This window comes from Fringilla coelebs (genome assembly GCF_963513975.1).
Source record: "Fringilla coelebs genome assembly, chromosome: 1".
In the NCBI taxonomy this organism is placed as follows: Eukaryota; Metazoa; Chordata; class Aves; order Passeriformes; family Fringillidae; genus Fringilla; species Fringilla coelebs.
The window spans coordinates 87,324,657-87,350,160 of record NC_140028.1 but is presented as its reverse complement, the minus strand read 5'-3'; the positions used below and the strand labels follow the sequence as shown (position 1 = coordinate 87,350,160).

Sequence of the window (25,504 nt, the reverse complement as noted above, 5' to 3'; positions counted from 1 at the left end):
TCTGCTCGGCCCGGGTGAGGCCACATCTGGAGCGCTGTGCCCAGCTCCGGGCTCCTCAGGACAAGAGAAACCAGCAGCTCCGGGAGAGGTTCCACTGGAGGGACGCAAAGATGATTTGGGGTCTGGAGCACCTCTCTTATGAGGAGAGACTGCGGCAGCTGGGCGTGTTTAGTCTGGAGAAAAGAAGACTGAGAGGGGATCTCATTAATGCATACAAGTATCCCAGAGGCAGGTGCCAAGAGGATGGTGCCAGACTCTTTCAGTGGTGCCCAGTGACAGGATGAGGAGCAATGGCCATAAACTGAAACACAAGAATTTCCACCTCAACACGAGGAAGAAGTTCTCTGCATTGAGGGTGGCAGAGCACTGGAACAGGCTGCTCAGGGAGGTTGTGGAGTCTCTCTCTCTGGAGACATTCCAAACCCTCCTGGACGTGTTCCCGTGTCACCTGCTCCAGGTCACCCTGCCTTGTCAAGGCGGTTGGACTGGCTCTCCAGAAGTCCCTTCCAACCCTAACGATTCTGTGATTCTGTGATGTCCCCGGTCTCCCCCAGAGACACCTGGGGAAGACCCTCACCAGCCGGGCCCCGGCCCCGCCCGCCCCTCAGGGCGATCCCTAACGCGCGTGGGCTCGAGGGCGCCGTCCCCGCCCGCCTCAGGCCGGGTAGCGGAGCGCCGAGCGAGCGGCGCTGTGTCGATGCGCTCGCTGCTCGCGCCGACCCCTGGCGCCTCCCGGCCGCCACTTCCGGCGGCGCGGGCCCGCGGGAGGCGGCGATCCCGGCGGGCGGGCGGGACGCGCTGGCGGGGGGCGGCCGGCCGGAGCCGCCGTGCCCCTCCTCGCCGGCCGGACAGGTACGGGGGCGGGGCCCCTCCCCGCTCCTTCCCTCCCTCCCTCCCTCCCTCAGGGACGGGGGGCGAGCGGGAGGAGGGAGGCGGGATCGCTTCCTGCGTAGCGTCGCCCGGCATCAGGGGGCCATGGGCGCGACGGTGAGGGGCGCCGGGGGCGGGATGTGGAGCGGGAGGAGGCTGACACTGAGTGTCGGGAGGGTTTCGGCCGGCCCGAGGAGGCGGCGTCCCGCGGGTTCCCTTTCCCGGGGGAAGGGCGGGGAATGGCGGCCCGTGGCGGCTGGAGAGGCTGTGCCAGCCCTGCCTGCCCGGGACAGCTGCCAGGCGCTCGGGAAGGGCACACCTGGCGCAGGACAGTGGGCAGGAAGGAAGTCTCAGGGCTCCTACTGGACCCTGTTCCCTTCCCTGTTTTGCCTCCGGAGCAGGTAGCGTCGAGCAAAGCGTCTGCTCAGGTTTCCCGCAGATGGACTTTGGCTTCCCGGTCACCTGGCGCATCCCTGCTGCGGTGCCAGCTGCTGTCCTGCCACCAGGCATTTCTGGCTTAGTCTCCGGAGGGTCTTGGCCAAAGCCAACGTGGAGCTCGCCTTGTGTGTCTGAGGCGAGCAGTTTTTCTGAGCGGACTAAGACGCTGGTTTCTGCCAAAATGATGGGTTTAACAGATGTTCTTCAGTGTTAAAAAACCTTGGCCAACCAAGGGTCGCGCTCCTTTGTGATGTTTTTTCCATGCTTAGTACAAGTCGTTAACTTTTTGGAGGGAGAAGAATTTTTGCTTTTTTACTCGTTCATTTGTTTCTCGTTCATGTAATAGTCACTGTTTTCTGTGCTAGGTTAAAGTACTGATCTGCAAGGGACTTTTTTTTTAAAGGGGAAGAAACAGGAAGTCTTTGATCTAAAGAATCTGTTGTTTACACTTTTACACACAGGAGGAGAAAGAAAAGCGGGAAATAGGTATTTTACACAAATCAGGACAGCTCTTAACTCTATAAAACCGATTTTTGCTGTATGTTTGCTCAAGATGTGAATTAGGTGCTTGAGGAGTTTTGATGAGAGGAGTAGGAATAGCAGTTTTCATGCTTAGAAAAATAGCAGTTTGAGAAGTCATTGTGAATTTCAGAAGAGTTCTGTTGCTGTTGCTAATGAAATGACTTGGTGGAGACTGTTTCAAATGCATACATACATTTACAGTTTCTTCAGCTGTTAAATAATTTTCTTTGAAGGATGTAGCGAAAAACAATTACCACGTATCATAGTTTTATGGATGGTCGTGGGTGTGTCTGCAAGGATCAGTGTTTCTTACCACTTTCATGACAGACTCAGTAATCTGCAAAAAATTAAGTGGAGAGACTGTAAAATTTGATGGTGGAAATATTTTTAATAGAAATAGTTGAAAATTTGAAGGTTATGTTAATTGTGTGGTTTAATGCTGGTAGGCAGCTCAGCATTAGACAGCCACTTGCTCACTTTCCTCACCATCCCCAGAGGGATGGGGTGGGAGAAAAGGAAGAGTAAAAAACAAAAATTATGGGTTGAGATAAATATTTTTTAAGAAGTGGAGAAAAATAAGGGAAAAGAGAAGCAAACCAAGCTGGTGATGTAAAGATGATCACTCCTCCCACAGGTGGATCAATGTCTAGCCAGTTCCTGAGCAAAAGCTGGCTAACCAGATAGTTTGGAAAGTATAAATTTGTTCATGATCACTTCATACCCACTTGTTCTCATTCTCCTGTCCTTAAAACTATTTTTTCTCCTTAGTGGTGCTCCATACTTGTACTGAAAGCAGGTCTATTTCCTTTTCATTGGGGTTTTGTTAGGCTAGACAAGTTATGCTTTCATCTTTTTTCAGTTCCTAAGATGGGCAACCTGTTCCTCCATCCTGATAGCCCTTGTTTGCCATTGTTCTTCCAATCATTCTCTGAGGGTGATCAGAACTCTATTATATTGTATGTGAAAGCTCACTCATGCCTTGTTATCTGACATTAGTGCTTTTCTGGTTTTACTAAAATTAGTCTAAAACTTTTTTTTTTTTTGTTTTATGGTCAGTTCATGTTGGGATTAGCTAAAAATCTGCAGGGTAAACTTTCTACCTCTCACTTCTGATCTTGAGGTGAAGAACACAAATAATTATTATGGTCCCTAACCATCTGTTATACTCCCCAAGATGTTTTCAGAGCTCTAGTAGGAGTCTTGTTCCTACCTGATAGTCGCTCATATGAAAAAGAAAACATCATAAGCACATTGCAAGCTTCATACTAATATTTAATTTCTCAGCTAACCTTAAAATTTCTGGTATTGTATAATATATTGTATTTACCAGTGTTCTTGCAGACTACAGTGTTTGCATGATCTAGTGTTAATGTACGGGGACATTTTAAATTTGAAAACAATGGGGAGAGCATTTTTTTATGGATGTGTGATGAGGAGAATTATTCTTGAGCTGGGAAAAACAAGTCACTAAACAGTTGGGACAAACACAGTGTAATTACTGACTGCTCACTGAACTTGATGCTGACCTGCACTTAAAAATCTTGGGACAATTGGCTGACCAGTGTGTTTTATCTTTAAAAAAACTCATCAAATATTTACTATCTGCTGAGCTGGAGAACAGAATTATTTGCATCTCATTCTACTAAGATGCTAGATTCTTTCTCTAGGCTTCAGTCATCCAGTTTTGTTTTCTGTTACATGTGGAAATAGCTGCATGTGATAAATATTAAAGAGATTGAGATGCCAGTCTTAAAAATCAGACTGATGAGGTCTGTGATACGGCAATCTGCTTGTTTCGATCTCCATGTTCTTTTTTGAAAAACTGTGCAGGAAATAGTGAATAAACGTGAGGATGTGGGGATAACTTCTTCAGCTTCCATGCTTGTAACTGGTCATAGGCTCAAATCTGTAGTTTTTAGCAAGGCTTCCCATGTTGTGAGCTAGTCTGGTGTGTTTTGCTGAGGAGATGAAGGAAGGTAGGCACAACCACAGTGCTTCAAAACCAGTTCTTTCAGTGCTAGTTATGGAGATTACTTCTCTCCCAAGCAGTCAGTCCTGTGAATACATGATAGGACCAGTTAGAGATGTTGAGAAACTGAAGCTGGTTTTCTGTTGCTGATGTTTTAGGGTTCATTAGTTGGTTTGTTTGCTATGTTGAATGTAGGAATGAAGCAAAACTGCTTTCATAAAGTGTTGTTTGCCTCTGGTGTTAACAAAGTTAACTGGTGTTAACTTTGGACATCAGAAAAGATAAGTAAAATTTGTGAATAAAAACAATTCAGCAAAACTCTAAACCCTTTATATTTTCCCTATAAATGTCACATTCATTTACTGTTGTTGTTGCAAGGCTGTATGTTGTGTCCTGTCTGACTTTAGCATTTCTTTCAGCTTTCAGACAGAAAACACACTGAAGGAGAAAAGCAGGCAGAAGACAACAGTAGCCCCGAATGCAGCGAGCCAGGAACCATGGATCTGAAATTCACTTCATCGAGAAAATACATTTCCATCAGTGTACCTTCCAAATCTCAAGCTATGTCTCCCCATATCAAATCAGTAGATGATGTTGTAGTTCTTGGCATGAATCTCAGCAAATTTAGCAAACCTACTCAATTTTTCATCTGTGTTTCTGGAGTTTTTATGTTTTATCTAATCTATGGATATTTACAGGTAACTATTATAAACTTGTGTCTTATGCCAATTCCTCCTACCCCTTGTATTTTTCAATAGCATAATAATGTAGTATGTATTTTAATATGTTTAGATGTTTAAACTAGATATTTATTCCAAAGTCAGCCTTTCAGTATTCAAGAGCAGCAAGTAATATATAATCTAAGTTGCCATTGTGGTTCGTGTGCCTGTAAAGTTTAGATCACTTGGACTTTCATAACCTGATCTTTTACTTCTGTGTGCAAGACACAGCAAAGTCTTCGTTGATGCTGAAATCTTTAGATCTCCGTAGGTTCCATGAGTACTGTACAGTTACAGTCATCTTATTTTTCTATCTGCTCTCAGGACAGAGCTGAAGCATGTACTATAGTAATTTTTTAAGCAAAAGGATAATGTTTATGCCATTTTAGTTAAACATTTACCATTCTGCTAATCTTTTCTGTCTTATCTTGAGCAGCTACATTTCCGTTCCTTTTTTTAAATTATTTTTAAATTCATTGAGTATTCTCAATAAAGCAGTGATTAAAAAACTTGATAATTAAAAATCATGTTTCTAATGCAGTTTTCAAAAGCAGTTAAGAAGTTTGTGAACCTAAAGTTACTTCAAAAGAGTTAGGAGAACATGATCAGTGATTAAAACCAGAATCTCAAAAAGGCAGGTATTAAGCAGCCTTTTTTTTCTATAACTGATACACCTACATAAATCTTTAGTATGTATATGTATTTTTCCAGAACAAATTGCTCTGGTTTGAAATATTCCTTCAGCGTATAAATTTTTATGAACTCACAAGTGCTATTTAATGTTGGCACTCAAAATATTAGGTGTGCATTCCTAAGAGCTGAAAATTATCAGTAAGCATGTTTGTTAGAGAAAACTTGTTTTAAATTTATCTGGCGATATTTTTAAAATCTGAATAAAAATGGTCTTCTGAAGTAAATGAATGGAAAAGCAGCAAAAAGGCAGGCAGGAAGCCATCTGTAATATGAGATAATTAGTAATGCATCAAATGTATTCCCCTAATGAATTCATCGATTAATTTTATTGTATTTACAACAACAGTAAATTTTCTTCTTTTATTTTGGAGAACCTAAATGGTCTTTTCTTTTTCAATATTTTCACAAGTTACGTATGGCAGATAAATCTAGTTAATAACCAGCAACTGCAAAGGCTAGATTTGCATGTACATCAAGGGAAAAGGTCTGTTGATTCTTTTTTGTCCATTTAATATTTTGGTGTATGTACATGACTTTGGTGGGTTTTTGTTTTTATAGGAATTGATATTTTCAGTGGAAGGTTTTAAACCTTTTGGTTGGTACCTCACTTTAGTGCAATTTGGATTTTATTCCATTTTTGGACTAATAGAATTGCAGTTGATTCAGGACAAAAGAAGAAGGTATGTGTTTTTCCAAGCATTTTACCCACTGTCCATGAAATTAGAAGTATTTGATACTGACCATAAATTTAACTTCTGTTTTTTGAATGTGAGTACTGTGAGGCATTGCTAGCAGTTCTGTAGATAAAAGGAAGTGAATTTGCTGGATGATGTTAGAGAATATTTTAGAAGCACCCATATGGATTTCGGACCTGTAAGTAGTTCTGTTGACTCTGCTGTCACTGTCCCACTTACAGAACATATTGTGTCCTTAATGTGGCTGATAGAGACTGAGTCACATATGTGTTGCTTGGGATTGTCACATCTAGAATAGAGCCAGTGCACTTCACAGCACTTGAAGCCATCTGTCAGTGAATATGTTTTCTTCAAATACTGGCACCTCCTCACCAAGAGATTCCTCTTACATGCTGTGCATCTTGGAGAATGTCAGAGGTCTGCTCTCTGCTTACTGTGTAGCTGAGTGGGTTTGCTTCAAAGGATGTGCTGAAGTGTTGTAGTTTTCATTTAAGACAGGATTCGTAACACTCTGCCACAAAACTGTCCTGTGTTTTCACTGCAGTTGACCAAGAAAATTTTTGAAGTCTTGAATCCCACTGGAAATGGGATATTTTCTGACTCAGTGTAGCCATTCTGCAGCCTCCTACCCAGCTATATCTCTGGAAAGTGTTTATTGAGGCACTCTGGAAACTTGAATACAGGCTGTCACGGTGTACATGAATTTTAAAGTTGCCTCATATTCTAGTTGAACATAACTAGTTTTTCTTACCTGCAGTCAGCCTTGGATGGTTTTACATATACTGGTTTTAGATTATAAAATTCTTTTTTAGCTAAACAACATATTTGATAAATTATTCCTGTTATTTTAAACACTGACAGCTTATATTTCAAGTTACCTGACTTCTTGAGATGCATCAGATAATATTGCACAGTTACCTTTTGGGTTACATGTATTTGTGGGGTTTTATTACCAGTTGGAAATGCTTACAGAGCATTTCACTTCAAGTAAGTTTTGTTGGAAATGTAGATCTGAAATATATTTTACATTTTATTTTCTATAACCTAGGCATCTTCTTGTAGACATGCAGAAATCTATATTTCTTAAATTTTTAATTTTTCTTGCATGCCTCAGAGTATGTGTGCATCACATAATGAGCTACAGATAAGACAGGATTGCAGCAAGGCAGCTCCTTATGTTCTTAGTGTGCTTCTGAGTAGGCATGAAAAATAGCTGAACATATGCACAGCAGTAACTGTAAAAAAAAGCACAAAGTGAGCACAGAAGTAACCGTTGGATCATATGTTGTCAGGTGATAATTTCATCAGATTGTGAACAAAACATCTGAAAATGTTCAACAAGCCCCTCTGTTCCTGTTATCTGAATCACTGCTCTCTTAGTTTCATTGAGTTTCATTAAAAAATGGTACTTTTTTCAACTTTCTTCATTTTAAAAATGTCAAGGTTCACATGAAAACTTCACCAAAGAAGTTGTCACAGTGACCTGTGACAGAACTAAGATCCAGGTTATCTCAGTATACCAATTTTCCACGTTTCCTTTGACCTGAAACCTTTGTCTTGATTCTTGTGTAAATAGCATACCTTCTCAGAAGGAGATTAAAGAATTACTGCTTGAATACTTCATGAGCCATAAAGTTTTTATTGTCTTGTATTTGCTTTTTATTTGCAGTAATTGAAAAAAATGAAATATGAAAGCAGACTTTTTGTGCATTTTTAAGTTTCTATGAAGTAAAATTCAGTGAGAAAGATGTTGAGGTTGTATTGCAAAAGTATTTCTTTACCTGAATTTTCCAAGCTAAATTTCCTCTAAATGAGTCTGTAATGCCAAGATTTGTATGTTTATGTTTTGTAGAATTCCTGGCAAAACCTACATGATAATAGCATTTTTGACGGTGGGAACTATGGGTTTGTCAAATACCTCTTTAGGATATCTGAATTACCCTACTCAAGTCATCTTTAAGTGCTGTAAACTGATTCCAGTTATGATAGGTGGGGTTTTTATACAAGGTAAGTGTCTTGCTATTAGAATTTTTTAAAAAAATCATCTTTCTTTGAAAGGCAGTCATAGATGGAATCCTGTACTTTTTTTAATTCTGCTGGTAGAATTTTTCTTATAGGAGGAAAAATGAGAATTTCAGAAGCATCTTCTGGGAAAATGTACAAATACATTTAGATCAACAGAAAATATGGGAAAAAACATTCTACAGGTCACTTGCAAAACTTCAATTTTACACAAGCTTTCTTAATTTTTAAGTGTAAGTTTGTTTTCTAAGCTAAATCACTTCATAAATTGTATAATTTCAATATTGACATGGAAAACTTGAAATGGAAAAAAAAATCCAACCATGAGTTGTGAAGAAAATCTCTACTCTTACTTGAAAAGATTAATTCCTAAATTTTGATTAAATGTTTAGTGAGAAATACACCTGATTTTGCAGGTCTTTGGCTAATCCTAAAGTCATAGTGCATATTCCAATTAGAGAAAACAGAATATGGAGAAAAATGGAAAAAGGTTGTAGTTATGTGAATAAATATGCTTCAGTGTTTCTGGATTTAGAAGGGTTAAGCATATTATAAAAGTTTGTGTTGAATGCACAAAAATTTAGTCAGTAACACTCGCCATGGACAAGTATAATGGAACAAAATCTAGAATGCTGTATTTCTGTTTCTGTAGGTAATTCTGGCCTTCTGGTTGAAAAACAGCTGAATTTTCAGAGGAGATTTCAACTTTACATATGTACATGCCTACACAGTATTTACCTTTTTTTAGGAATAATTTTTTATCATTTTAATGCAAAGTGACTGATATTTCCCTAAAGCTTTATGAAACTTTTTTATTGTGTTGTAGTGTCAGAAGCTATTTTTTTAATATTATTGTTAAAAAAAATCAGTTCAACAAAGTTCCCTTGGAAGCTTATGTTCAAAGTTCAGCTTTTGAGCAAAGAATACGTTATTTTAAAAAAGATATACTACCTCTTGTTTTTTCATGTCCTCACTTTCTTTTTCCATTCCCCTCCACAACCTGTCTCTCCCAAACGATAAGACAGTGTAGAGTTCTTAGAGTGCCAAAGTTGTCTGTTACTGTTTGGAATTGACTTCTTTCTGATCAGTAAGGCAGCTGAAGTGTCTTGTATGAGGGAAAAGTATTAAGAAACAGCTAACCTGTCCTGAAGTTGCTAGGGGAATGCTTTGTCAGGGCGGATGTGCTTTGTGTCAGGGCTGTAACTGTGAGCTCAAACCAAAGCTGATCACAAGAATCAGGTATTTTCCCTGTGGTAGGAATTTCTGTTGTAGAAGAAACTAAGTCTGGTTGTGAAAGACCAAAGCATTGAGTCCTCTGTATAAGTAAAAAAATGACATTGGAACAATGTTTCCATAGTCTTCTAGTCTGTTCAACAGGATAAACATGAAATTCTGAGAGTGCTAACCGTTTGTTCTTGCTGTTTGTATTTTGTAGGAAAACGTTACAATGTTGTAGATGTGTCTGCTGCCCTATGTATGAGCCTTGGATTAATATGGTTTACTTTAGCTGACAGCACAGTTGCACCAAACTTCAACTTGACAGGTAAAGACATAATTTAGAGTTTAAAAAAATGCTTGGTTTTTTCTACAATAAGCATTTCATAGAAGTTCTGAGTTCTTGTTGGAGTGCCTTCAGGTATCCTACTGAAAATGCAAGTTTCACTGTGGCTTTGCTCTAGCAGAACTGTCTGTGGCAGAAGAGACCTTTATTCAAAGTGTAAATTCCTAGGTTCCTAAAATTTCTGGAAACTGCACCCTCTTGGTTGAAATGTCTCATGTATTCTCAAGAAAGACTTAACCCGAGTACATATATATTAAAGTGAATATGATAAAATTCAGTTGGAACATTTTAAAACTTAAAAAGATAAGTTGTCTTTTCTAGTTAAATTTTTAAGTATTTTTCCATTTCAGAACCATTTACTTTACATTAATGGATGAGTGCAGTCAGATTTGCTGTAGTTTTTAGGTTTTAACCTTTTAATGCTATCTAAATCAGAAACAAAACAAGGATTTTAACCTGTTTGGAACGAAAAACATAGTTGAATTTCTTTGTCAAGTGACAAAGGGTAACTGAATTCCTGAGTTCATTCCAGTGATTTGTGTGGAACTGTTTCGATGCAGATTTCTTTCAGAACTAATTTGGGTCCAGTTTTTCCAATTGTTTTTACTGATGCTTTACATCCAGTAAAACACTGCTGGTCTCATCCATGGCTTTGCTGCTGCTGCTGCTTCTGCTCAGCACTGCCACAATGAGTGGAACAATTCTGTTCACACTCCAAAATGTGTAATGGTCATTAGATTAACATTTTTCTTGTCCCCACATTTCTCCTCTCCATGTGCACTTGTGCTTCAGGTTCCAGGTAACGTTTTCATGTCAGTCCAGTGCTGATCCATACATTTGTCCAGTGGTGTGCCTGGGCCATTAAGCACAGCCAGAACATGAATCATAATGGAGAATGCCCATGGAGGCATGCATCCATCACTTTACGGAGTGAAATTGCTGAGTTGGAGCTGTTATTATATCTTTGGACCAGAGCTGAATTCATGCAGCTGAGATACTTTTATTTTTAGCATTACCAATATTATTCATATTATCATGTCTTTTCTATTGAGTTATACCTTTTCCAGTGCCTGATAATCTTGAATGATTAAGAGACCTGGAAAGTCTAGCCTTGGAAAGGAAATGGTTCCCTAACTAAAAACACTGATTTAAAGTTCTTACCATGAAAATACCATCTTAAACTTCATGGGCCTTAAAAATGTTAAAATCTTCCACCTCTGACTGTAAGAACATGGAATTGAGAAAATAAAACACTGCTTGTTTTTAGTCTTCTAGTTTCTTCCCTGACATGATCTTCTAAGGAACCAAGACTAGAACGGGTTTTGATTTGCATTTTGATGATTAGTATCTTCTATAATGTTGTATACTTAGGAAAAGTGTCATTTCAGCCTGTGTTCATCATTAAATACAACAGTCATGAAAGTTCGTAGGTTGGGAAATGAACTGTGACTGACATGACTGGAGTTATCAGTTTTTTTGTTATTAGAAAGCTGATCACAGTAGTGACTATATAGTGACTTCCTTGTCAGCATAAATGGTAACCTAAAACCATGGAGTTTGTACCTGAACAGTAGTTTTTCTTTTAAATTAATGTTTCAGTAATTAAAGATCTCTACTTTTCAATCCTCTTTCATTTGTTTTACCATTATGTCTAACATTTCTATTTGCCTTTCCTTCTATCAGGAAAAAAAAAAATAATGGGGAATTAACTACTCAACAAGAGTATTTTCTCTGGTTATTTATCTTCATTAACTAACTGCAACTGATACTCTGTCGCTCTTGTTACTACAAAAGCTACAGCTGGCTTCTTTATAGCAATGTCCAGATGTTCCCATCAAGCTTAGAGACACACAGTGCTCAGGGGTTAATTGGTGGAGGGAGAGTGGAGGTAGGCACTTTTTGTACTGGTGTCATGAAATATTTTTGCTGACTTTTATAGGGAAGAGCTGTTTATTATTTCTCTGTTCCTTGGACTTTTTGCCACCATTTTGCAATGAATATTCTGAAGAGTGTTTGTTTGTTTGTTTGTTTGTTTTAATAGGTGTGATCCTAATATCCCTTGCCCTCTGCGCAGATGCAGTTATAGGAAATGTACAGGAAAAAGCTATGAAGTTGCACAATGGTTCTAATTCAGAAATGGTAAATACAACATTTGCAATTTTAAAAGAACATGTTTTACCATAGGCAAGGTCTCTGTTGACAAAGCATGGGACCTAATGTGCTTTTCTCTTGCTTACAGAGGGAAGAGCTCTTGGTGTACTGTTCTTGGGGTTTTGTGTTTATCTGAGGAGTTCTGCTGATTTCTCTGTTTCATTTTTAACCTTTCAAGGGTGCCGCTTTCTGTGTGCAACTTCAAATACAACTACAGTATACTACAGAAACACTCCTGTCTATCAACAATTCCTTTGTCTACCCTGCAGGCCTGAGATCAATGTAGTGGTTTTTGTATGATCATGCACTTAGTCTCTGAAAAATGCACACTGTTCTTCTCATATAGTGGGGCATGTGTTAGATGGAGCATGTTGCTTTACTTTACTTGCTATACTTTATATTCTAGAGTGTGCTAGCACCTCTAGAGGCAGGTTTTTTTAAAATCTTTTGAAAACTCTGGGTGAATATTTTTGTTCCTGATTCAGTGAAATACAATTTTGATAATGTCTTGCTCCGTTTTTTTAATATACTTACTTGGAATGCTGATTTTCTATTCATATGGTCTGAGGTTATTTTTCTTTTAGGACAAGACTTGTTTAAATTTGGTATATTTTTCTCTGAAGTTGAGTAAATATAAGTAAATCTTTTACTATAAAAGGCATGATATGAATATGCCACAGGTAAAAACTTACTGAAATTTGTTTTCTATATATGGCATGTATTTGATATTTAACTAGAAAAATCTAATTTCTCGTGAGAATAGCTTCAGAAATGGAGAAGAAGTTAGAAGGCATCTTCATTTAAGGCTAGAAGTGATTTAGGATGGCTTGAGAAGTTTGAGCTGCAAGTTTCTGGAAAGTGGAAGAATATATACCTAAAAGTGCCACTGTGTTCTTGCTTTTATTCTTGTACTTTTTCTTAGTGTTCACTGTTGAGGTCTGCTGGGGGCAGAGATTTGTCTGTGTGACCTGGTGCAGCCTTCTTTATCTGTCATTTCCAAAATCCAAAACCAAAGTGTAATATGTAGCTTTTTTCTTGCCCACTTTGCATTTGACAGTTGTTGCTGCCTTACCTACAAAACTCCTGCTGTCTCCAGGACTTTGCTTTTTATTCTGCATTAGTCTGACAATGTTGGTCTTCATACTGTATGCTCCTGCTCCTTGTAGAGAATGAGTGTAATGGTTTAGGATATCAAAGTTTTGTTTGTGGTTTAGACATTCCCCTTCAGGATTTCATTCAGAGAATTCAGTGCAGAAGTACAAGCAGAATTTTGGAAATAGTTTTCTATACTTGAGACTCTGGGTAAAAATTGAATCTGAATTGGAGATCATGTTTAATGGACAGTGATCTGGAAATAAAATTAAACAATAAAGGAACCTGTCATCCACATGGTCTCTCTTACTCTGTCAAATTTGGAAATTGGATTTAAGCAATTGTGGAAAGAGAAAAGATGTTTTGTGGCTGAAATAGTAACTGCTGTTCTGGAAGGTTATACCTGATTTTTGCCTTACGTGTTATTTTATGGAAGTGACATATATTAGACTGCCTAACAAGGGAATACCATTGTAGTGCTTATTCCTGGCTGTGAAAAGTGAAGTCTTTGGGTACTTAGGGATGCAGAGGCAAGCAAAGAACTAGGGACTGACTGCTGTGCATATAAACAGTGTCAAGTAAAAGCTCTGAGGATTAGGTCACTGGTTTTTAAGTGTTTGAAAGCAGGTCTGCTCTTTAAACATGTATGCGTCCTTCTTTATTATAGAGCAGTGATAAGTGGTCTGTTGTCTCTTGGAATTGCTAATAATTTTTAATAGTTTTTTTCTCAATAACTGAGATATAACAAGACACTGAGTTTTGAAAGCATAGTAGATCAGCATGTTCTAGCCAGTATTGTGTAGAATAGTTCTGTTGACAAGAAAAGACTACTAAATGTTGCCCAAACAGCTGAATGCCTCCTGCTCCGTGGGAGGATGGATGGATGGATGGATGGATGGATGGATGGATGGATGGACAGTTCCAGTTTCTATTTCTGTTGGCTTAGTGTGGGAAAGGATAGATGAAGATTGTTTTGTTGCTCAGTGCACCTATTAATTGAGTAAGGGTGCAGACAAAATAAAGAGCTTACCTGTTTCCTGAGTGTTCTGAACACTCAAATAGGCCAAAACTGGTCATATTTGAAAATCCTGCATGTTATAACCATGCATGTGTGCCATGCATGTGAACTTAAGTGACACAGATGAAACTTAACTTGACAGTCCTGGTGATTGTATGCTACCCTTTGCACATTTACTGTAATGCAGGTGTTTACTGTGCTGTATAAGTGGCAGAAAATGAAATATGTGTAGCATGTTCTTCAGACTATTAAATTGCATAGTTGTGGGAAGTTTTATTTAGGTTGTGAAATCCTGAACCTGAAGGATTTACCACAGTTGATACTGACCTCAGGATATTATTAACTGACTAGCTTTCCAAACTTTTTATGTTGTTGTGGGTAGAAGAATGTGTCTAACACTTAATGTTGACTTTTCACTGTACATCAACTATTATATAAATGCTAGTAAAAATATCATCAAACCCTTCAAATTCAGCTCTGAGTTGCTGAGCATATTAATGGGGCCAAGCATCTGAAAGCATTTAATTTTGTCCTTTTGTAAAGTATCACCTACTAATTATTTTTTCTTACACTATTCTAGGTTTTGTATTCCTATTCAATAGGTTTTGTGTATATTTTATTTGGATTAACATGCACTAGTGGATTAAGCCCTGCAGTAACATTTTGCTCAAAGGTAGGTGTAACGATTTCCCTTTTTCTATGAAGAACATTATTGGAAAACCTTGCTCTATATGATTCAGAAAATCTTACCACTTCTCTCTCTAAAGTTCTATTTTCATCATGTAAACAGGTTATACAGTAAAGGAAGCTTTTCCAGTCTTTGATGTGTTAGATAGGGTAATGTTTTAAAAGCTACAAAATCACAGGACCAGACTTATGAGCTTATAATTTCATTATTATTTTTCCATTATTTAAGTAAAATTAAATAAGGATTTTTGCATGAATGCATTGTTGAACAGCTTATTATTGCTCAAGCAGTTGATTAAAGTCTGTAGTTTTATGTCATTTTGCAATACCTCAGGGTTTGTTTTACATTTTCCTAACCGGCTTTTTTTATTGTTGCAGCATCCAGTTCAGACTTATGGTTATGCATTCCTTTTCTCCCTGACTGGGTATTTTGGCATATCCTTTGTTCTAGCTTTGATTAAAATCTTCGGTGCCCTTCTCGCTGTAACAGGTATGAACAAATCATATTTTTACTGCCTTTGTATAAAAACAAAGTAATCCTATTCTATTATTTAGGACAGAGCTTTTGAGAATAGTTCTTACTCTGGCTTTTTTTCTGTTCTTTGTGCTGACTGATTTGTGTAGCATGGATCTTCACATGGTAGAATGTGTTTCCTGATTCTTTTTGTGCCACAGTTTCAACCGTGAAGAGCCTGTTAAGGAAACTTGTGCATGTAGTCCATGCCATGTTTTAGTGAAGAAGCAAGCGCTGTTCTAAATGAAGGAGTTGAAATTGAATCACAGAATCATTGGGTTGGAAGGCGCTTCAAAGACCATCTAGTTCCAACTCCCCTGCTTTGGGCAGGGACACTTTCCACTAGACCAGTTTGCTCAAAAGCACCATACAGTTTGGCCTTGAACACTTCCAGGGATAAGGCTGACACAGCTTCTCTGGACAATCTGTGTCTCACTCCTCTGCCAGTAAAGAGTTTCTTCCTAATGTGTGACCTATAGCAGCCCTCTTTCAGTTTAAAGCCATTCCCCCTTGTCCTGTAGTAACATGCCCTTGTAAAGAGTCCCTTTTCAGCTCTCATGCAGGCCCCATTTAGGTACTGTGAGGTGCTATAGGGTCTCCCCAGAGCCTTCTCTTCTCCAGGTAGAACAATCCCAAGTCTCTCAGCCTGTCTTCATAGGAAAATACAGAAAGGAAAAGACATGTATCAATTAAAATGTAAAAGGAAAAGTAAGAATATTCTAGAAGGGCATAGTAGGCAGTGACGTTTCTAAGCACGTGAAACTGCAAACTTTAGTCACAAGGGCCTGGTGGGGGGGAAGGTGTAGCAAGATGTCATGTAGCTACTTGCCTTTCTTCTTCTCCTCCTAAAAGACATCCTGGTTTCTGTCAGACGATGCTCTACTTCATTCACAGTAGTGGAAGGAAAATACATCATTGTTCTCTGACCTGAGGGTTGCATGCTCTGATTTCCTATCAGTTATTTCCTATGCAGCATATCTGTCTCATATTTGTTTTTAACAAAATTCAGTAGCTCTCCTGACTGGAAACTGACCCAGAGGAGAGGGTTGTTTCATGTATTAAAATACCTCTTAAAAAAGAAAAAAGTCTCACTGTACTAAAAGAAAGTTTAAAAATGCTGTAGAATAGTAAACCTTTCCCCAGTTTTCTAATGCCTGACCTTGACAATTCTACCACTTGAGCCCTTTCTGTCTTGCCTGTAGCAATATGAAAATGTTTATTGTTCCTTGGAAGAACACCACATTCATTACTGTCCCTCCCAGCTCCCCCATCCACCCTCCCCCTTCTTAAGGGGAGTGGGGTGAAAGAGTTTAATGAAAATTGTATTTCTATTAGCAGAATGAGAAATTATCAGACTTAATTGGGAAAAAGAAGAAAAGGCACTTAATTTAGAAGGAAATGGTTACATAAATATTTTAATTAATAACTGATTTGAAAGAACAGAAATAATTGTAATTAGAAAAACTGAAGTAATTCAACCATTTTTTAAATTATTCATTTGTAAACTGTTTTCTAATTAAAACTCAATTTTCTTTTTCATTCTCCTTTAATTTTTCATGTAATAGAAAATCATTTTATTTGATGCGCATAAATTTCTTAAAATGTAAAAAGAAAATTATTACTAAAAAGTTGAAGTTGGGGCAGATGTAGCAGTAGTGAAGGCTGTTTCTTCTACTATAAAACACTCTTAAGTGAATATTTGTTTGTGGGGTAGAGTTGGGAAGAATGAAACTTTGTTTTCTAGCCAAAGCACTGTGGAAATACATCAGTAGTCATTGTTTCCTTTTGCCAGTGTGTTGCAGTAAGACTAATTTGGATGTAGTTACACAAATAAGACTTTCCAGTATGGTGTAGTTAAAGAAACTTCATGGTAAGCAAAATATTTTCTGATAATAAAAAAATACTATTCTTTAGGTGCAGACCTACTGCACCTTGTACTAGAGTCTTTCTCAAGTGAGAACCCTGTGCCATCATATAAAATAACACCTTCTTAGCCCCTTAGCCTCCATAGCTAAACTTGTCTGCATTCTTAGTTTGTTTTTAAACATTCTCTACAACTTTCACTCATTTATTGATTTTGTGTCAGTGATAAACTACGTATGCTTCCTGGTACACAATTTGCTAGTAATGCTTTATCCTTGTTCAGTGCAGATAGCATTGAAATTGTTCAAAAAATTGTTGGAGCTATAGTTGATTTCAGAGCAACCAAAGAGTTTATCTCTATTTTGGAAACAGGACTGTGTTCTTCGCTCTTCTTACTACTTGATTCTTTTTAGTGAAGGGATCAGGTGTAGAAGAATGTCTCTTAGTGGTTTTGAGGGATACTTCCTAATGCAGTCACTGAAGTCAGACATCCTTGGTCTCTTAGGCTTCTAAGCAAAATTGTAATTCCACTGTTACGGAAATTTTCAGTAACTTCAAAAGAATGGTGAGAGGATAATCCCATTCCACTCAAAGATACAGCCCAAAACACCACAGAGTTGTAATAACATGAGATGGAAATGGCAAGATATTTGACCTTTGGTCTACATCCAAGCTTTAACAGATGAATTTATATCATCAGTTATTTGCACATTGCTCTCTGAGACTATGAATTGATTAGCATGAAGTTATTAAATAGCAAGTCTTGTTCTGGAAATTTCCTTGTTGTAGGTAGTGTGACTTGAGATGGCACTACTGACATAGTGTACTTGTTTCCAAAAATCACGTGATTCCAGTGCTGTTTTGCACTGCACTACAGTCTGTGTTTGCACCAAGGGTGTGATCATCATTTTAGTGAGACAGTTATTTTATGAGGTTACCTAATAAGCCTTTTGTTGTATCTAATTCTTAAAAGAGATTAATACTTGTTTTCCTCTGTAGTAACAACAGGAAGAAAAGCAATGTCGATTGTGCTTTCTTTTTTGTTCTTTGCAAAGCCATTCACACTACAGTAAGTATTTATAGTTTTTAGTGGTTTACAAAGTATTTTATAAAAAATTATGTTCTTCATCATGGAACTATAACGACACTAATCATATTTGGGGTTTAATGCTTGTCTTTTTATATCTTCTGCAAATGTGGGCAATCTATTGTAAATATTGACTGGCTTGTTGATGCTAATCATGCTAGAGAAAATAGTTTACATTTTTCTAAAGGTCTAGAAGACAACAAAGAAAATTAATCATAATATCTAGTGCTTATGATACATTGTAAATTGTTTGGGTACTTTCTCTATGTTGGAAAACTTGTGTAAAGGAAGGGATTTTCTCCATTATAGTATTGTTCCTGCTTTTATAAGCTCAGATTTGAATTCTTAGCTAGCCCTTTTAAATAACTGTATTATCTTGGTATTGCCAAATGTTTGAGTAAATGCAGCTAAGTTGCTACTTTGATTTTAATTGCTTCCGGTTTGAAACAACATAAAATTCTATTTTATTTCTATATACAAAGCTTTAAGAAGGAAGCTTGTATGCAAATCCCAAATGGAATTTACTCCAGCTAAAAATATTGAGGCTTAAAAGAATGGAGAGCTGAAACAAAAATGTGCCTACATTGGGAAGTATGGATATAAGGCACTGAGTGAGAAAACGTTTTGGACTGGTATAGCTCTCATAACTATAGGAAGGAAAAACATAATAAAACCCTTCAGGATTATTTTATTCATGTGAGAAAGAATAGATACTGTTTATTTATTATTTAACTTAAAAATGCATTTCAATAAGCTTTCCAGCCAGGACAAGAGTAAAGAAGGGTGGAAGGATAGTAATAATAAAGATTCAGGGAAATTCTATCTCAGAGCCCGCTGATTTTTTGGGGGATTTTTCTTCAACTGTTCTCTTCTTAATGTGAGGTTTGTTTAATCCACAAATATTGGTATGTAACTGCTACAGCTCAAGTGCTAATGGTAACTTTTTTCCTCTCCTTTGCCTCCCCTCTAGGTATGTGTGGTCAGGCTTACTGGTTGTCCTTGGTATATTTCTTAATGTTTACAGTAAGAATATGGACAAAATCAAACTGCCTTCACTGCTTGGTCTTTGGAAAAAAAGTGTGGAAGAAAGAAAATCAAGGACGTTGTCACAAACTGTATAGACAGTGGTTCATGCCATGTCTAGACTTTGACTTACTATTTTATTAGAACAGTCTTCAACTGATTCACTTTCCAAAGGGAATGTTACTAAAACCAAAGGAGCTGAAGGCATATTGTCTGCTTGCAGATTGCTATAAATGCACACTTTTGTGAGCCCTTTCTTCAGAGCACTTGAATTCATCACAAACGGTGTTGTAGGCCATTGTCAGATGGTTTTATCAGCAATGAAGGACAGCAGCTCCTGGCAAACTGCCGAGAAGCTGCACTCAAGTGGGACGCAGTAGAAGACTAGTTTGGGCATTTTAATAATATTGGCCACGTGGCTGATCTGAAATTAGTGGTTCTTTGTTAATTGTCCAGGTGGGGTAATTTAAATGTAATACTGTACTAATCACCAACTGGTTGACCAAATTGTGAATTTAAAGGTAGAAGGTTTAGAATACAGTATGTTGTCACTCTTTTACTTTTTAAATAAAAACGTTGGGGTTTGTTAAAGTTATTGTTCAGATCATCACAGAACTTGATATTTATTGTAATAATTGAAATTTTTATTGAAATCCTAGTGTTACTCTTTTTGAGTATTGCTTGCAAGTCACAGAACTGAGATTGAGTTTGTGCAGCCAACACTCATGCTTTTCCTAGGGGGAAATGGGCTTTTAGGCCTGAATGGGGTGAGATGGAAACATTGGTATAAGAAACTGTTATTTGTTTAATCTGTGGTGAAATGCATCATTTTTAGTGACCTGTGGCCCTCTCTATCATAGTGGTATAAAGAAACATGGAAGTTCTTAAATTTATATCATCAAATCAAAATTCTTCAATTTCAGTATTGGGGTAAATAATAACGGCATCAGCTAATGTGATTGGAATATGTATTATGTCAGTCTGTGTGGTCTTCTGATGAAGTTAAGAGGATTAGGGTACAGATTACAATTTTCTTTCTTCAGTGACAGCAGAAGACAATGTGCAACCAGTCTGTCTTTTTCATCATGAATTTAGGAAGACTAAGTCCATTTATCGCTCTTTCTTTTATAGTCAACTTGCTTTTGAATCACTTGCTGTCTCTTTAATTTTGTATATTTAACAACAGCACTTTAAAAATACTAATCACCTTACAAATCATTGTTCTTACATGGTCATGGTTTTTTTGTTATTGTGTCCCTTAGATGCATCTTGGTGTGTGTTCTTTCAACTTAGACAAAAATTAATTAGATAATAGAAATATATAGTCAGAAAGAACATACAAAGAATTAAAAAATCTCACAGGATGGCCTTCTGTCAAAAATACTAGTTGATGAAAGTATTCAAGATATACAAAATGTTTTTCACACACTTAGGAAGAATTGCTGTTCAAAGGAGCTTGTACTCAAAGCAGAGACACAAAATGTGCCTTAAATTTTTATTTATTTGGTAGCTTGCATCTGCCATGTTAAATGGATGAACAAGAGAAGAACTGTGCTGACATAACTGCACTGTTCCCCGTGCTGACGCTTCTCTGGGGTGCCAGCAAAGCCTCTCAACACATACAAACCCACTGTTGCCAAATCGGGAGAATTTATTGCATGGAACAGTTGGGTTTTAAATTCCCAGCTGCTGCATGATTGATTGTGTCCTGGATGAGGCAGAGAGGTGAAAATTTGATTAACAGATACACCTTGAAAGATTCAGATGGCCTGCCATGGCTGTCCATTTCCATGTTGCAGCCAAAGTTTTAGGGTAAGGTATAATAAAGCATTCCAATTCCAAATTTGGTGTAAGGATGCATTTGACCAAGTCAAGGGGATTGAAACACTTCTTTCCCTGTAATATTTATCAACTCTTACATTCCCTTGCATTCTTTTTACGACATGAAGTTGGTCTTTCCAGTGAGGTTAAGATAATTTTACAGTCCTCATTCTGCCATCTGTAAACTCTGCCTGTTGCTAAACTTTATTAACCTTCAGGAAAACAAATTATGTGAAAGCTACAATATATGCAGAAAGTCATAGTAAATGTAATTCATTTGGCATCTGTTTTATTTAAATAGATGAGAAGTCAATCACTTAGTTTCTGACTAGAATTCAAATGTAGTATGTTTCTGGACAGTTAATATAATCCAGTTTTGTCTCTATTGTCTCTCTTTGGAGAGAATAGTAATCAATAATTCACCTTTTAATTTATTTTCTGTTGTATACAGGACTGAGTTAATGAGCTATCATTAGGGGAATTTTTGATTTCTTTTTTTAATAGTTTTCTTAACTGTAGAAGTGTATGTTTTGTTTTACTGGTGTACTTCAAAATTATTTTTATATACAGATGGATATTGTAAGCTTACTGTTAATAGTATAGATTTAAGAGTTAGCCCTTTATTTTCATAGGTGTGAGTCTAGTACTTGCCAATCAACAATATGTGTGTTAAAGAAAATGCACACACAAGTGGGATTACTTCATCATCTGCCACACATCATGGTCTGTGCAGTTTCACGCCTTCTTTAAGAAAACCTTCATTTCAGTGAATTACTGTTTGTGGCGTTGTGGGGTTTGTTTTAGTAAGCTTCATAGTGCATGCAAGTTAGAAAACCTTACAAATCTGCAAGTGTTCTTACTACAAAATTTTGGGGTTGTGTCTTCTGTACTGTATATGTATGTTGGTTTTGTGTTGTCTATGAAATATGAATAAGGGCTTGTCCACAAAGTACCTGTAAATTATTTATTTTTTGTGTAAGAGCACTTATATTGGGCTGTTGATTAACCCTTCCCAGTGTTGAAGGCTGGTCATAGTAACTGTTGCATTTTATACTTACTGTTTCCTGGGCTCTGCAGTAGGCATGGTGAAACTATAGGAAAAGCCAATCAGTTCTCTCACCAGAAATTTTATTATCTAAATATAATATGAATTAGTTGCTTCTTGTTCTTGTGCTACTCAACTTTTTCCTCTCTATAAAAAAAAATCTATGATGTAGGAATTAGTTATAAGAGCATTGAAATTCTCAGTAAAATTTAAGTCTGACCAGCATCTCCATTGATGTCAGCAATCTACCTCTGTGATACCTGCTTCTGCCTCCTTTGGATAGCTGAGGGAGCTCTGTTTTCCTAAATCAGCATACATTTGCAGTTGCTTTCATGTTACATTTTTGCGTTTGTCTGGCACAGTTCAGTAATGAAGTAATTGACTGTGCAGTGGATTTCTTCAGTATTTCAGTACTTCAGTATCAGCAGAACTGCTGATTACGCAGGTACCTGTGCGGGAATACGAGTGTGGAAGAATGAATGCCCTGCCCTCCAAACCTATAGTGTTTCCTGATCTTGCATAAAACTGTCTTCATCTTGTTTTACCACTCCTGTGCTTTGAACTTACCAAACTTTTTAAGTTAAAGCTTGGGCTTTATATCATTCCTACTTGTCTTCCTTACTTCCTTACTTGTCTTTCTTGCTTTTAGATGTGAAATCGTTTTTCAACATGCTCTGTTTATGCACTGTGTATTGTTTCAAGTTTGTATTCCTCCATTTAAAGGCTTACATCACACTGTTGCAGGTTGGTCACATTACAGATTTTCTGTTTGATATAATTTATAACCATCTGGGTGATTACTTTAAATCCTTTTTTCTCCATGATAAAATCTTCCATACTTCTCATTATTTTTGGAAAGTTCTTGATGAGTGCACATATGAGTTAACTCCTTGACCTCATTCCATCTTCCAAGAAAATCTCTCCTCTCCCTTGCCTGCCTGTGAGAACTAAAGGAAGAGGAAATAAATTATTTCAAGTGCTCTTTTTTTTTCCTTTAATAAGTGCCTTCCTCACTAACCTGGTATGTCTTAATTGTTTCTTTTATTTCTGCCTCCCATGCTCCCAGGCACAAACAAGCCCCCTTCTCATGTTTGACTGCTGCTTGTTCAATCATGGAAACTTTTTGAGTTGTTTACTGTTCTGAAAAGAGGTATAAAATTGCATGTATACTCTGGAGGGCAGGAAATAATAAGTAAACTTCACAAGTTAAGGAAGTAATTAAATGGATTAATACTTTTTTTCTGGAGGGATTTTATATATGGCTTAGTTAATAGCTCAGAATTTGTTAGTGGAAGGGGTTTTCTTTTACATTTTACCTGTTTAAAAGTTTTGTATTAATTTTAATATTTAATATAAAACTCCTCATGTTTCAGCTTTTAGAGATTAATTTCAGTCTTGCCTGTGAGGCAGAAAAGCCCTATCTCCATTTCAGAGATGTAGCATAAATGGTGTCTTGCCCAAAGTTGCCTTGTTAAGTCTGATGAGCAGGGAATACTAAGTCCAATGTGCCCCAAGTCCAGCAGAGCCCATCTGTACTTTAAATGAAATGGTACCAATGTAAGGTCAGTTTTCTTTTACCCCCCACATTAGAGATGTTAAATTGTTTCTGTTCTGTGTTCTGTACAAGTACAATTTAAAGGGAAAATGAGAGAGCCGTAAAATAGCTTTTCTGCATTTTATTTGAAGCTTTTTTGCATTGTCATTTTTTGTTGATTTGTTGTTTTCTGTGAGCACCTCTGTGGAAGCAAGCTGGACACAAGTAGCAGTTTTAGGAGAAGTGTAATATCCTTCACTTTAAGGTGACTGGTTCACCTTGCAACTAGTCAAAAACTGCTGCCATGGAAAAACTATGAGAAATTGTCATCACATGAGGAATTAAGCATAATGATGCATTGTGGTGTCTGTATCACTTTGCCATTCTCTTGTAGAGAAGCAAAGATTATTGCAATAAAGAATATTCAAGCACAAATAGTCAGCTTAGAATACAATGCTGACTTAACGCTTCTCTACACCTGATTGTGCTAGCTTTATGAGATGTGTTGATAGTGTATTGCTTGTCTCTACTTTTGGTTATTTAGATGTTTTCTTTGTTAGATTTTTCAGTTTTATGCCTCCTCTTCTTTTTTTCCCCCTTTTTTTCTTTTTTTTTTTTATTATTTATGTTTTAAGTGTATAGTTTTGCTTTGTAATATTCATTACATCTGTAGTGCTGCGTCCAGTTCTGGGCTCTCCAGCACAAGAGTGAAATGGGGCTACAGGAGAGAGTCCAACAAAGTGACAAGAAGATGGACTCAACCATCTCACCTGTGAGGAAAGGCTGAGCGAGCTGAGATTTTTCATCCTGGAGAAGAGGAGGCTGAGGGGAATTCCATCAGTGTGTACAGACATTGAAGAGTGGGCACAAAGCTGGGGCAGCCAGGAGTGACAGCAGTGGGGCAGTGGGCACACACTGAAACACAGGAGGTTCCCTCTGAATAGAGGAGATACTTTCTTACTGTGAAGGTGATTGAGCACTGGCATGGATTGCCCAGAGAGGTTGATGAGCCTCCATCATTGGATATATTCAAAAACTGTCTGGGTATGGTCTTGGGCGGCTGTCTGTGGGTGGCTTTGCTTTGGCAAAGGCACTTTCCAACCTCAGTCACTCTGTGATCTTTAACCCTGCTGTCTTTGTCTCTCTTCCACTTTTTCTCCTGTTTACAAATTGTTAATAAATATGCTTCAAACAAGCATCTCTGAGTTGGCTACAGTAAATGCTGGAGCTGGCAGTGCCATGCTGAGAACTCCTGATAGTGTGGTTCTGGGGACACAGGGACTACCTCCAGAGCACAATCCCACGGGGAGAGAGACACCTTCATTTGGTAACTGCTGCTCAGCGCAAAACAAGAATATGTGACTGAGCAAATGCAAGACAATTGTAGACGAAATTGATACTGTCAATATAGAAGGAGTTCAAGGTTGCTTTTTATTTTCTACATTTAGAGCTTGCAAAGCTCTCCGCTGCTGTAGTGCGGCACCTGATCCGCAGGTGCACTGGAAGTGCTGCTACGCTGCTTGCTGCCTTCTTGTCAGCATTCTGCATGAACATGAACAGCTGTGGTAGATGCCCTCTCACTTGTTCAGAACCTGAGTATAAACTTCAGTACAGTTCTGTAGGAACAGGCATTCATGGGAGCTGGTCTGTGCAAAAGTCCAGTACATAATGGGGTCTGCAAGAAACATGCACAAACTGTTTATGGGGGGCTGTTGTGTTGGGGTATTGGTTTTAAACTGAAAGAGAGTAGATTGGATTGTGTATTAGGAAGAAGCTGTTTACAATGAGAGTGGCAAACCAGTGGAACAGTTGCCCGGAGAGGTGGTAGATGTCCCAGCCCTGGAAACAATCAGGGTTATGTTGGACAGGACTCTGAGCCACCTGCTCTAATTGAAGGTGTTCCTGCTCATTGCAGAGAGTTAGACCAGGTGACCTTTAAAGGTCTCTTCTAAACCAAACTATTCTATGTTCTCAAAGGCGATTTGAGGCCCCTGGAAGGCTTTAATGCATAAAGAAGAGTTGTATAGGCTTCAGGCAGCAACAAGCAGAATTTAAGCTCTTTAGGCTTTAACATGCCTTTAATCTTTTGTTGATTTAGCCTTAAGTTAGGATTATTTATTTTATGTCCTATCCAAATTTTGGTACTGGAAAATCTTTTTAGTGAGAAATACACTAAAAGT

The 25,504-nt window shown here is 37.9% G+C and overlaps 1 protein-coding gene across 2 annotated transcripts; it reads left to right on the top strand.

The window, feature by feature from the left end:
* The first annotated feature begins 755 nt into the window (after positions 1-755).
* SLC35B3 (solute carrier family 35 member B3) lies at positions 756-24,477 on the top strand. Of its 2 annotated transcripts, XR_014616659.1 has the most exons (11): positions 756-852; positions 4,219-4,497; positions 5,770-5,891; positions 7,759-7,913; positions 9,364-9,471; positions 11,531-11,628; positions 14,331-14,423; positions 14,816-14,927; positions 16,744-16,821; positions 17,814-17,883; positions 18,872-18,930. XR_014616659.1 is itself a non-coding variant. In XM_084219319.1 (10 exons), the coding sequence occupies exons 2-10, from the start codon at positions 4,297-4,299 to the stop codon at positions 19,020-19,022; spliced, it is 1,110 nt and encodes a 369-aa protein (XP_084075445.1). In that variant the 5' UTR covers positions 756-852; positions 4,219-4,296; the 3' UTR covers positions 19,023-24,477. The 2 variants fall into 2 exon arrangements, 1 of the variants encoding a protein (XP_084075445.1); XM_084219319.1 differs by lacking the exon at positions 16,744-16,821 and having other exon boundaries at positions 18,872-24,477.
* The last annotated feature ends 1,027 nt before the right edge of the window (positions 24,478-25,504 follow it).

What these genes read in the sequence shown, in the direction of transcription:
- SLC35B3 (XM_084219319.1), top strand. Translation starts at nt 4,297, where the DNA reads ATGGATCTGAAATTCACTTCATCGAGAAAATACATTTCCATCAGTGTA. An exon ending in TAATCTATGGATATTTACAG is followed by an intron (nt 4,498 to 5,769) that starts GTAACTATTATA and finishes TTGTTTTTATAG; the next exon opens with GAATTGATATTTTCAGTGGA. An exon ending in ATTCAGGACAAAAGAAGAAG is followed by an intron (nt 5,892 to 7,758) that starts GTATGTGTTTTT and finishes TATGTTTTGTAG; the next exon opens with AATTCCTGGCAAAACCTACA.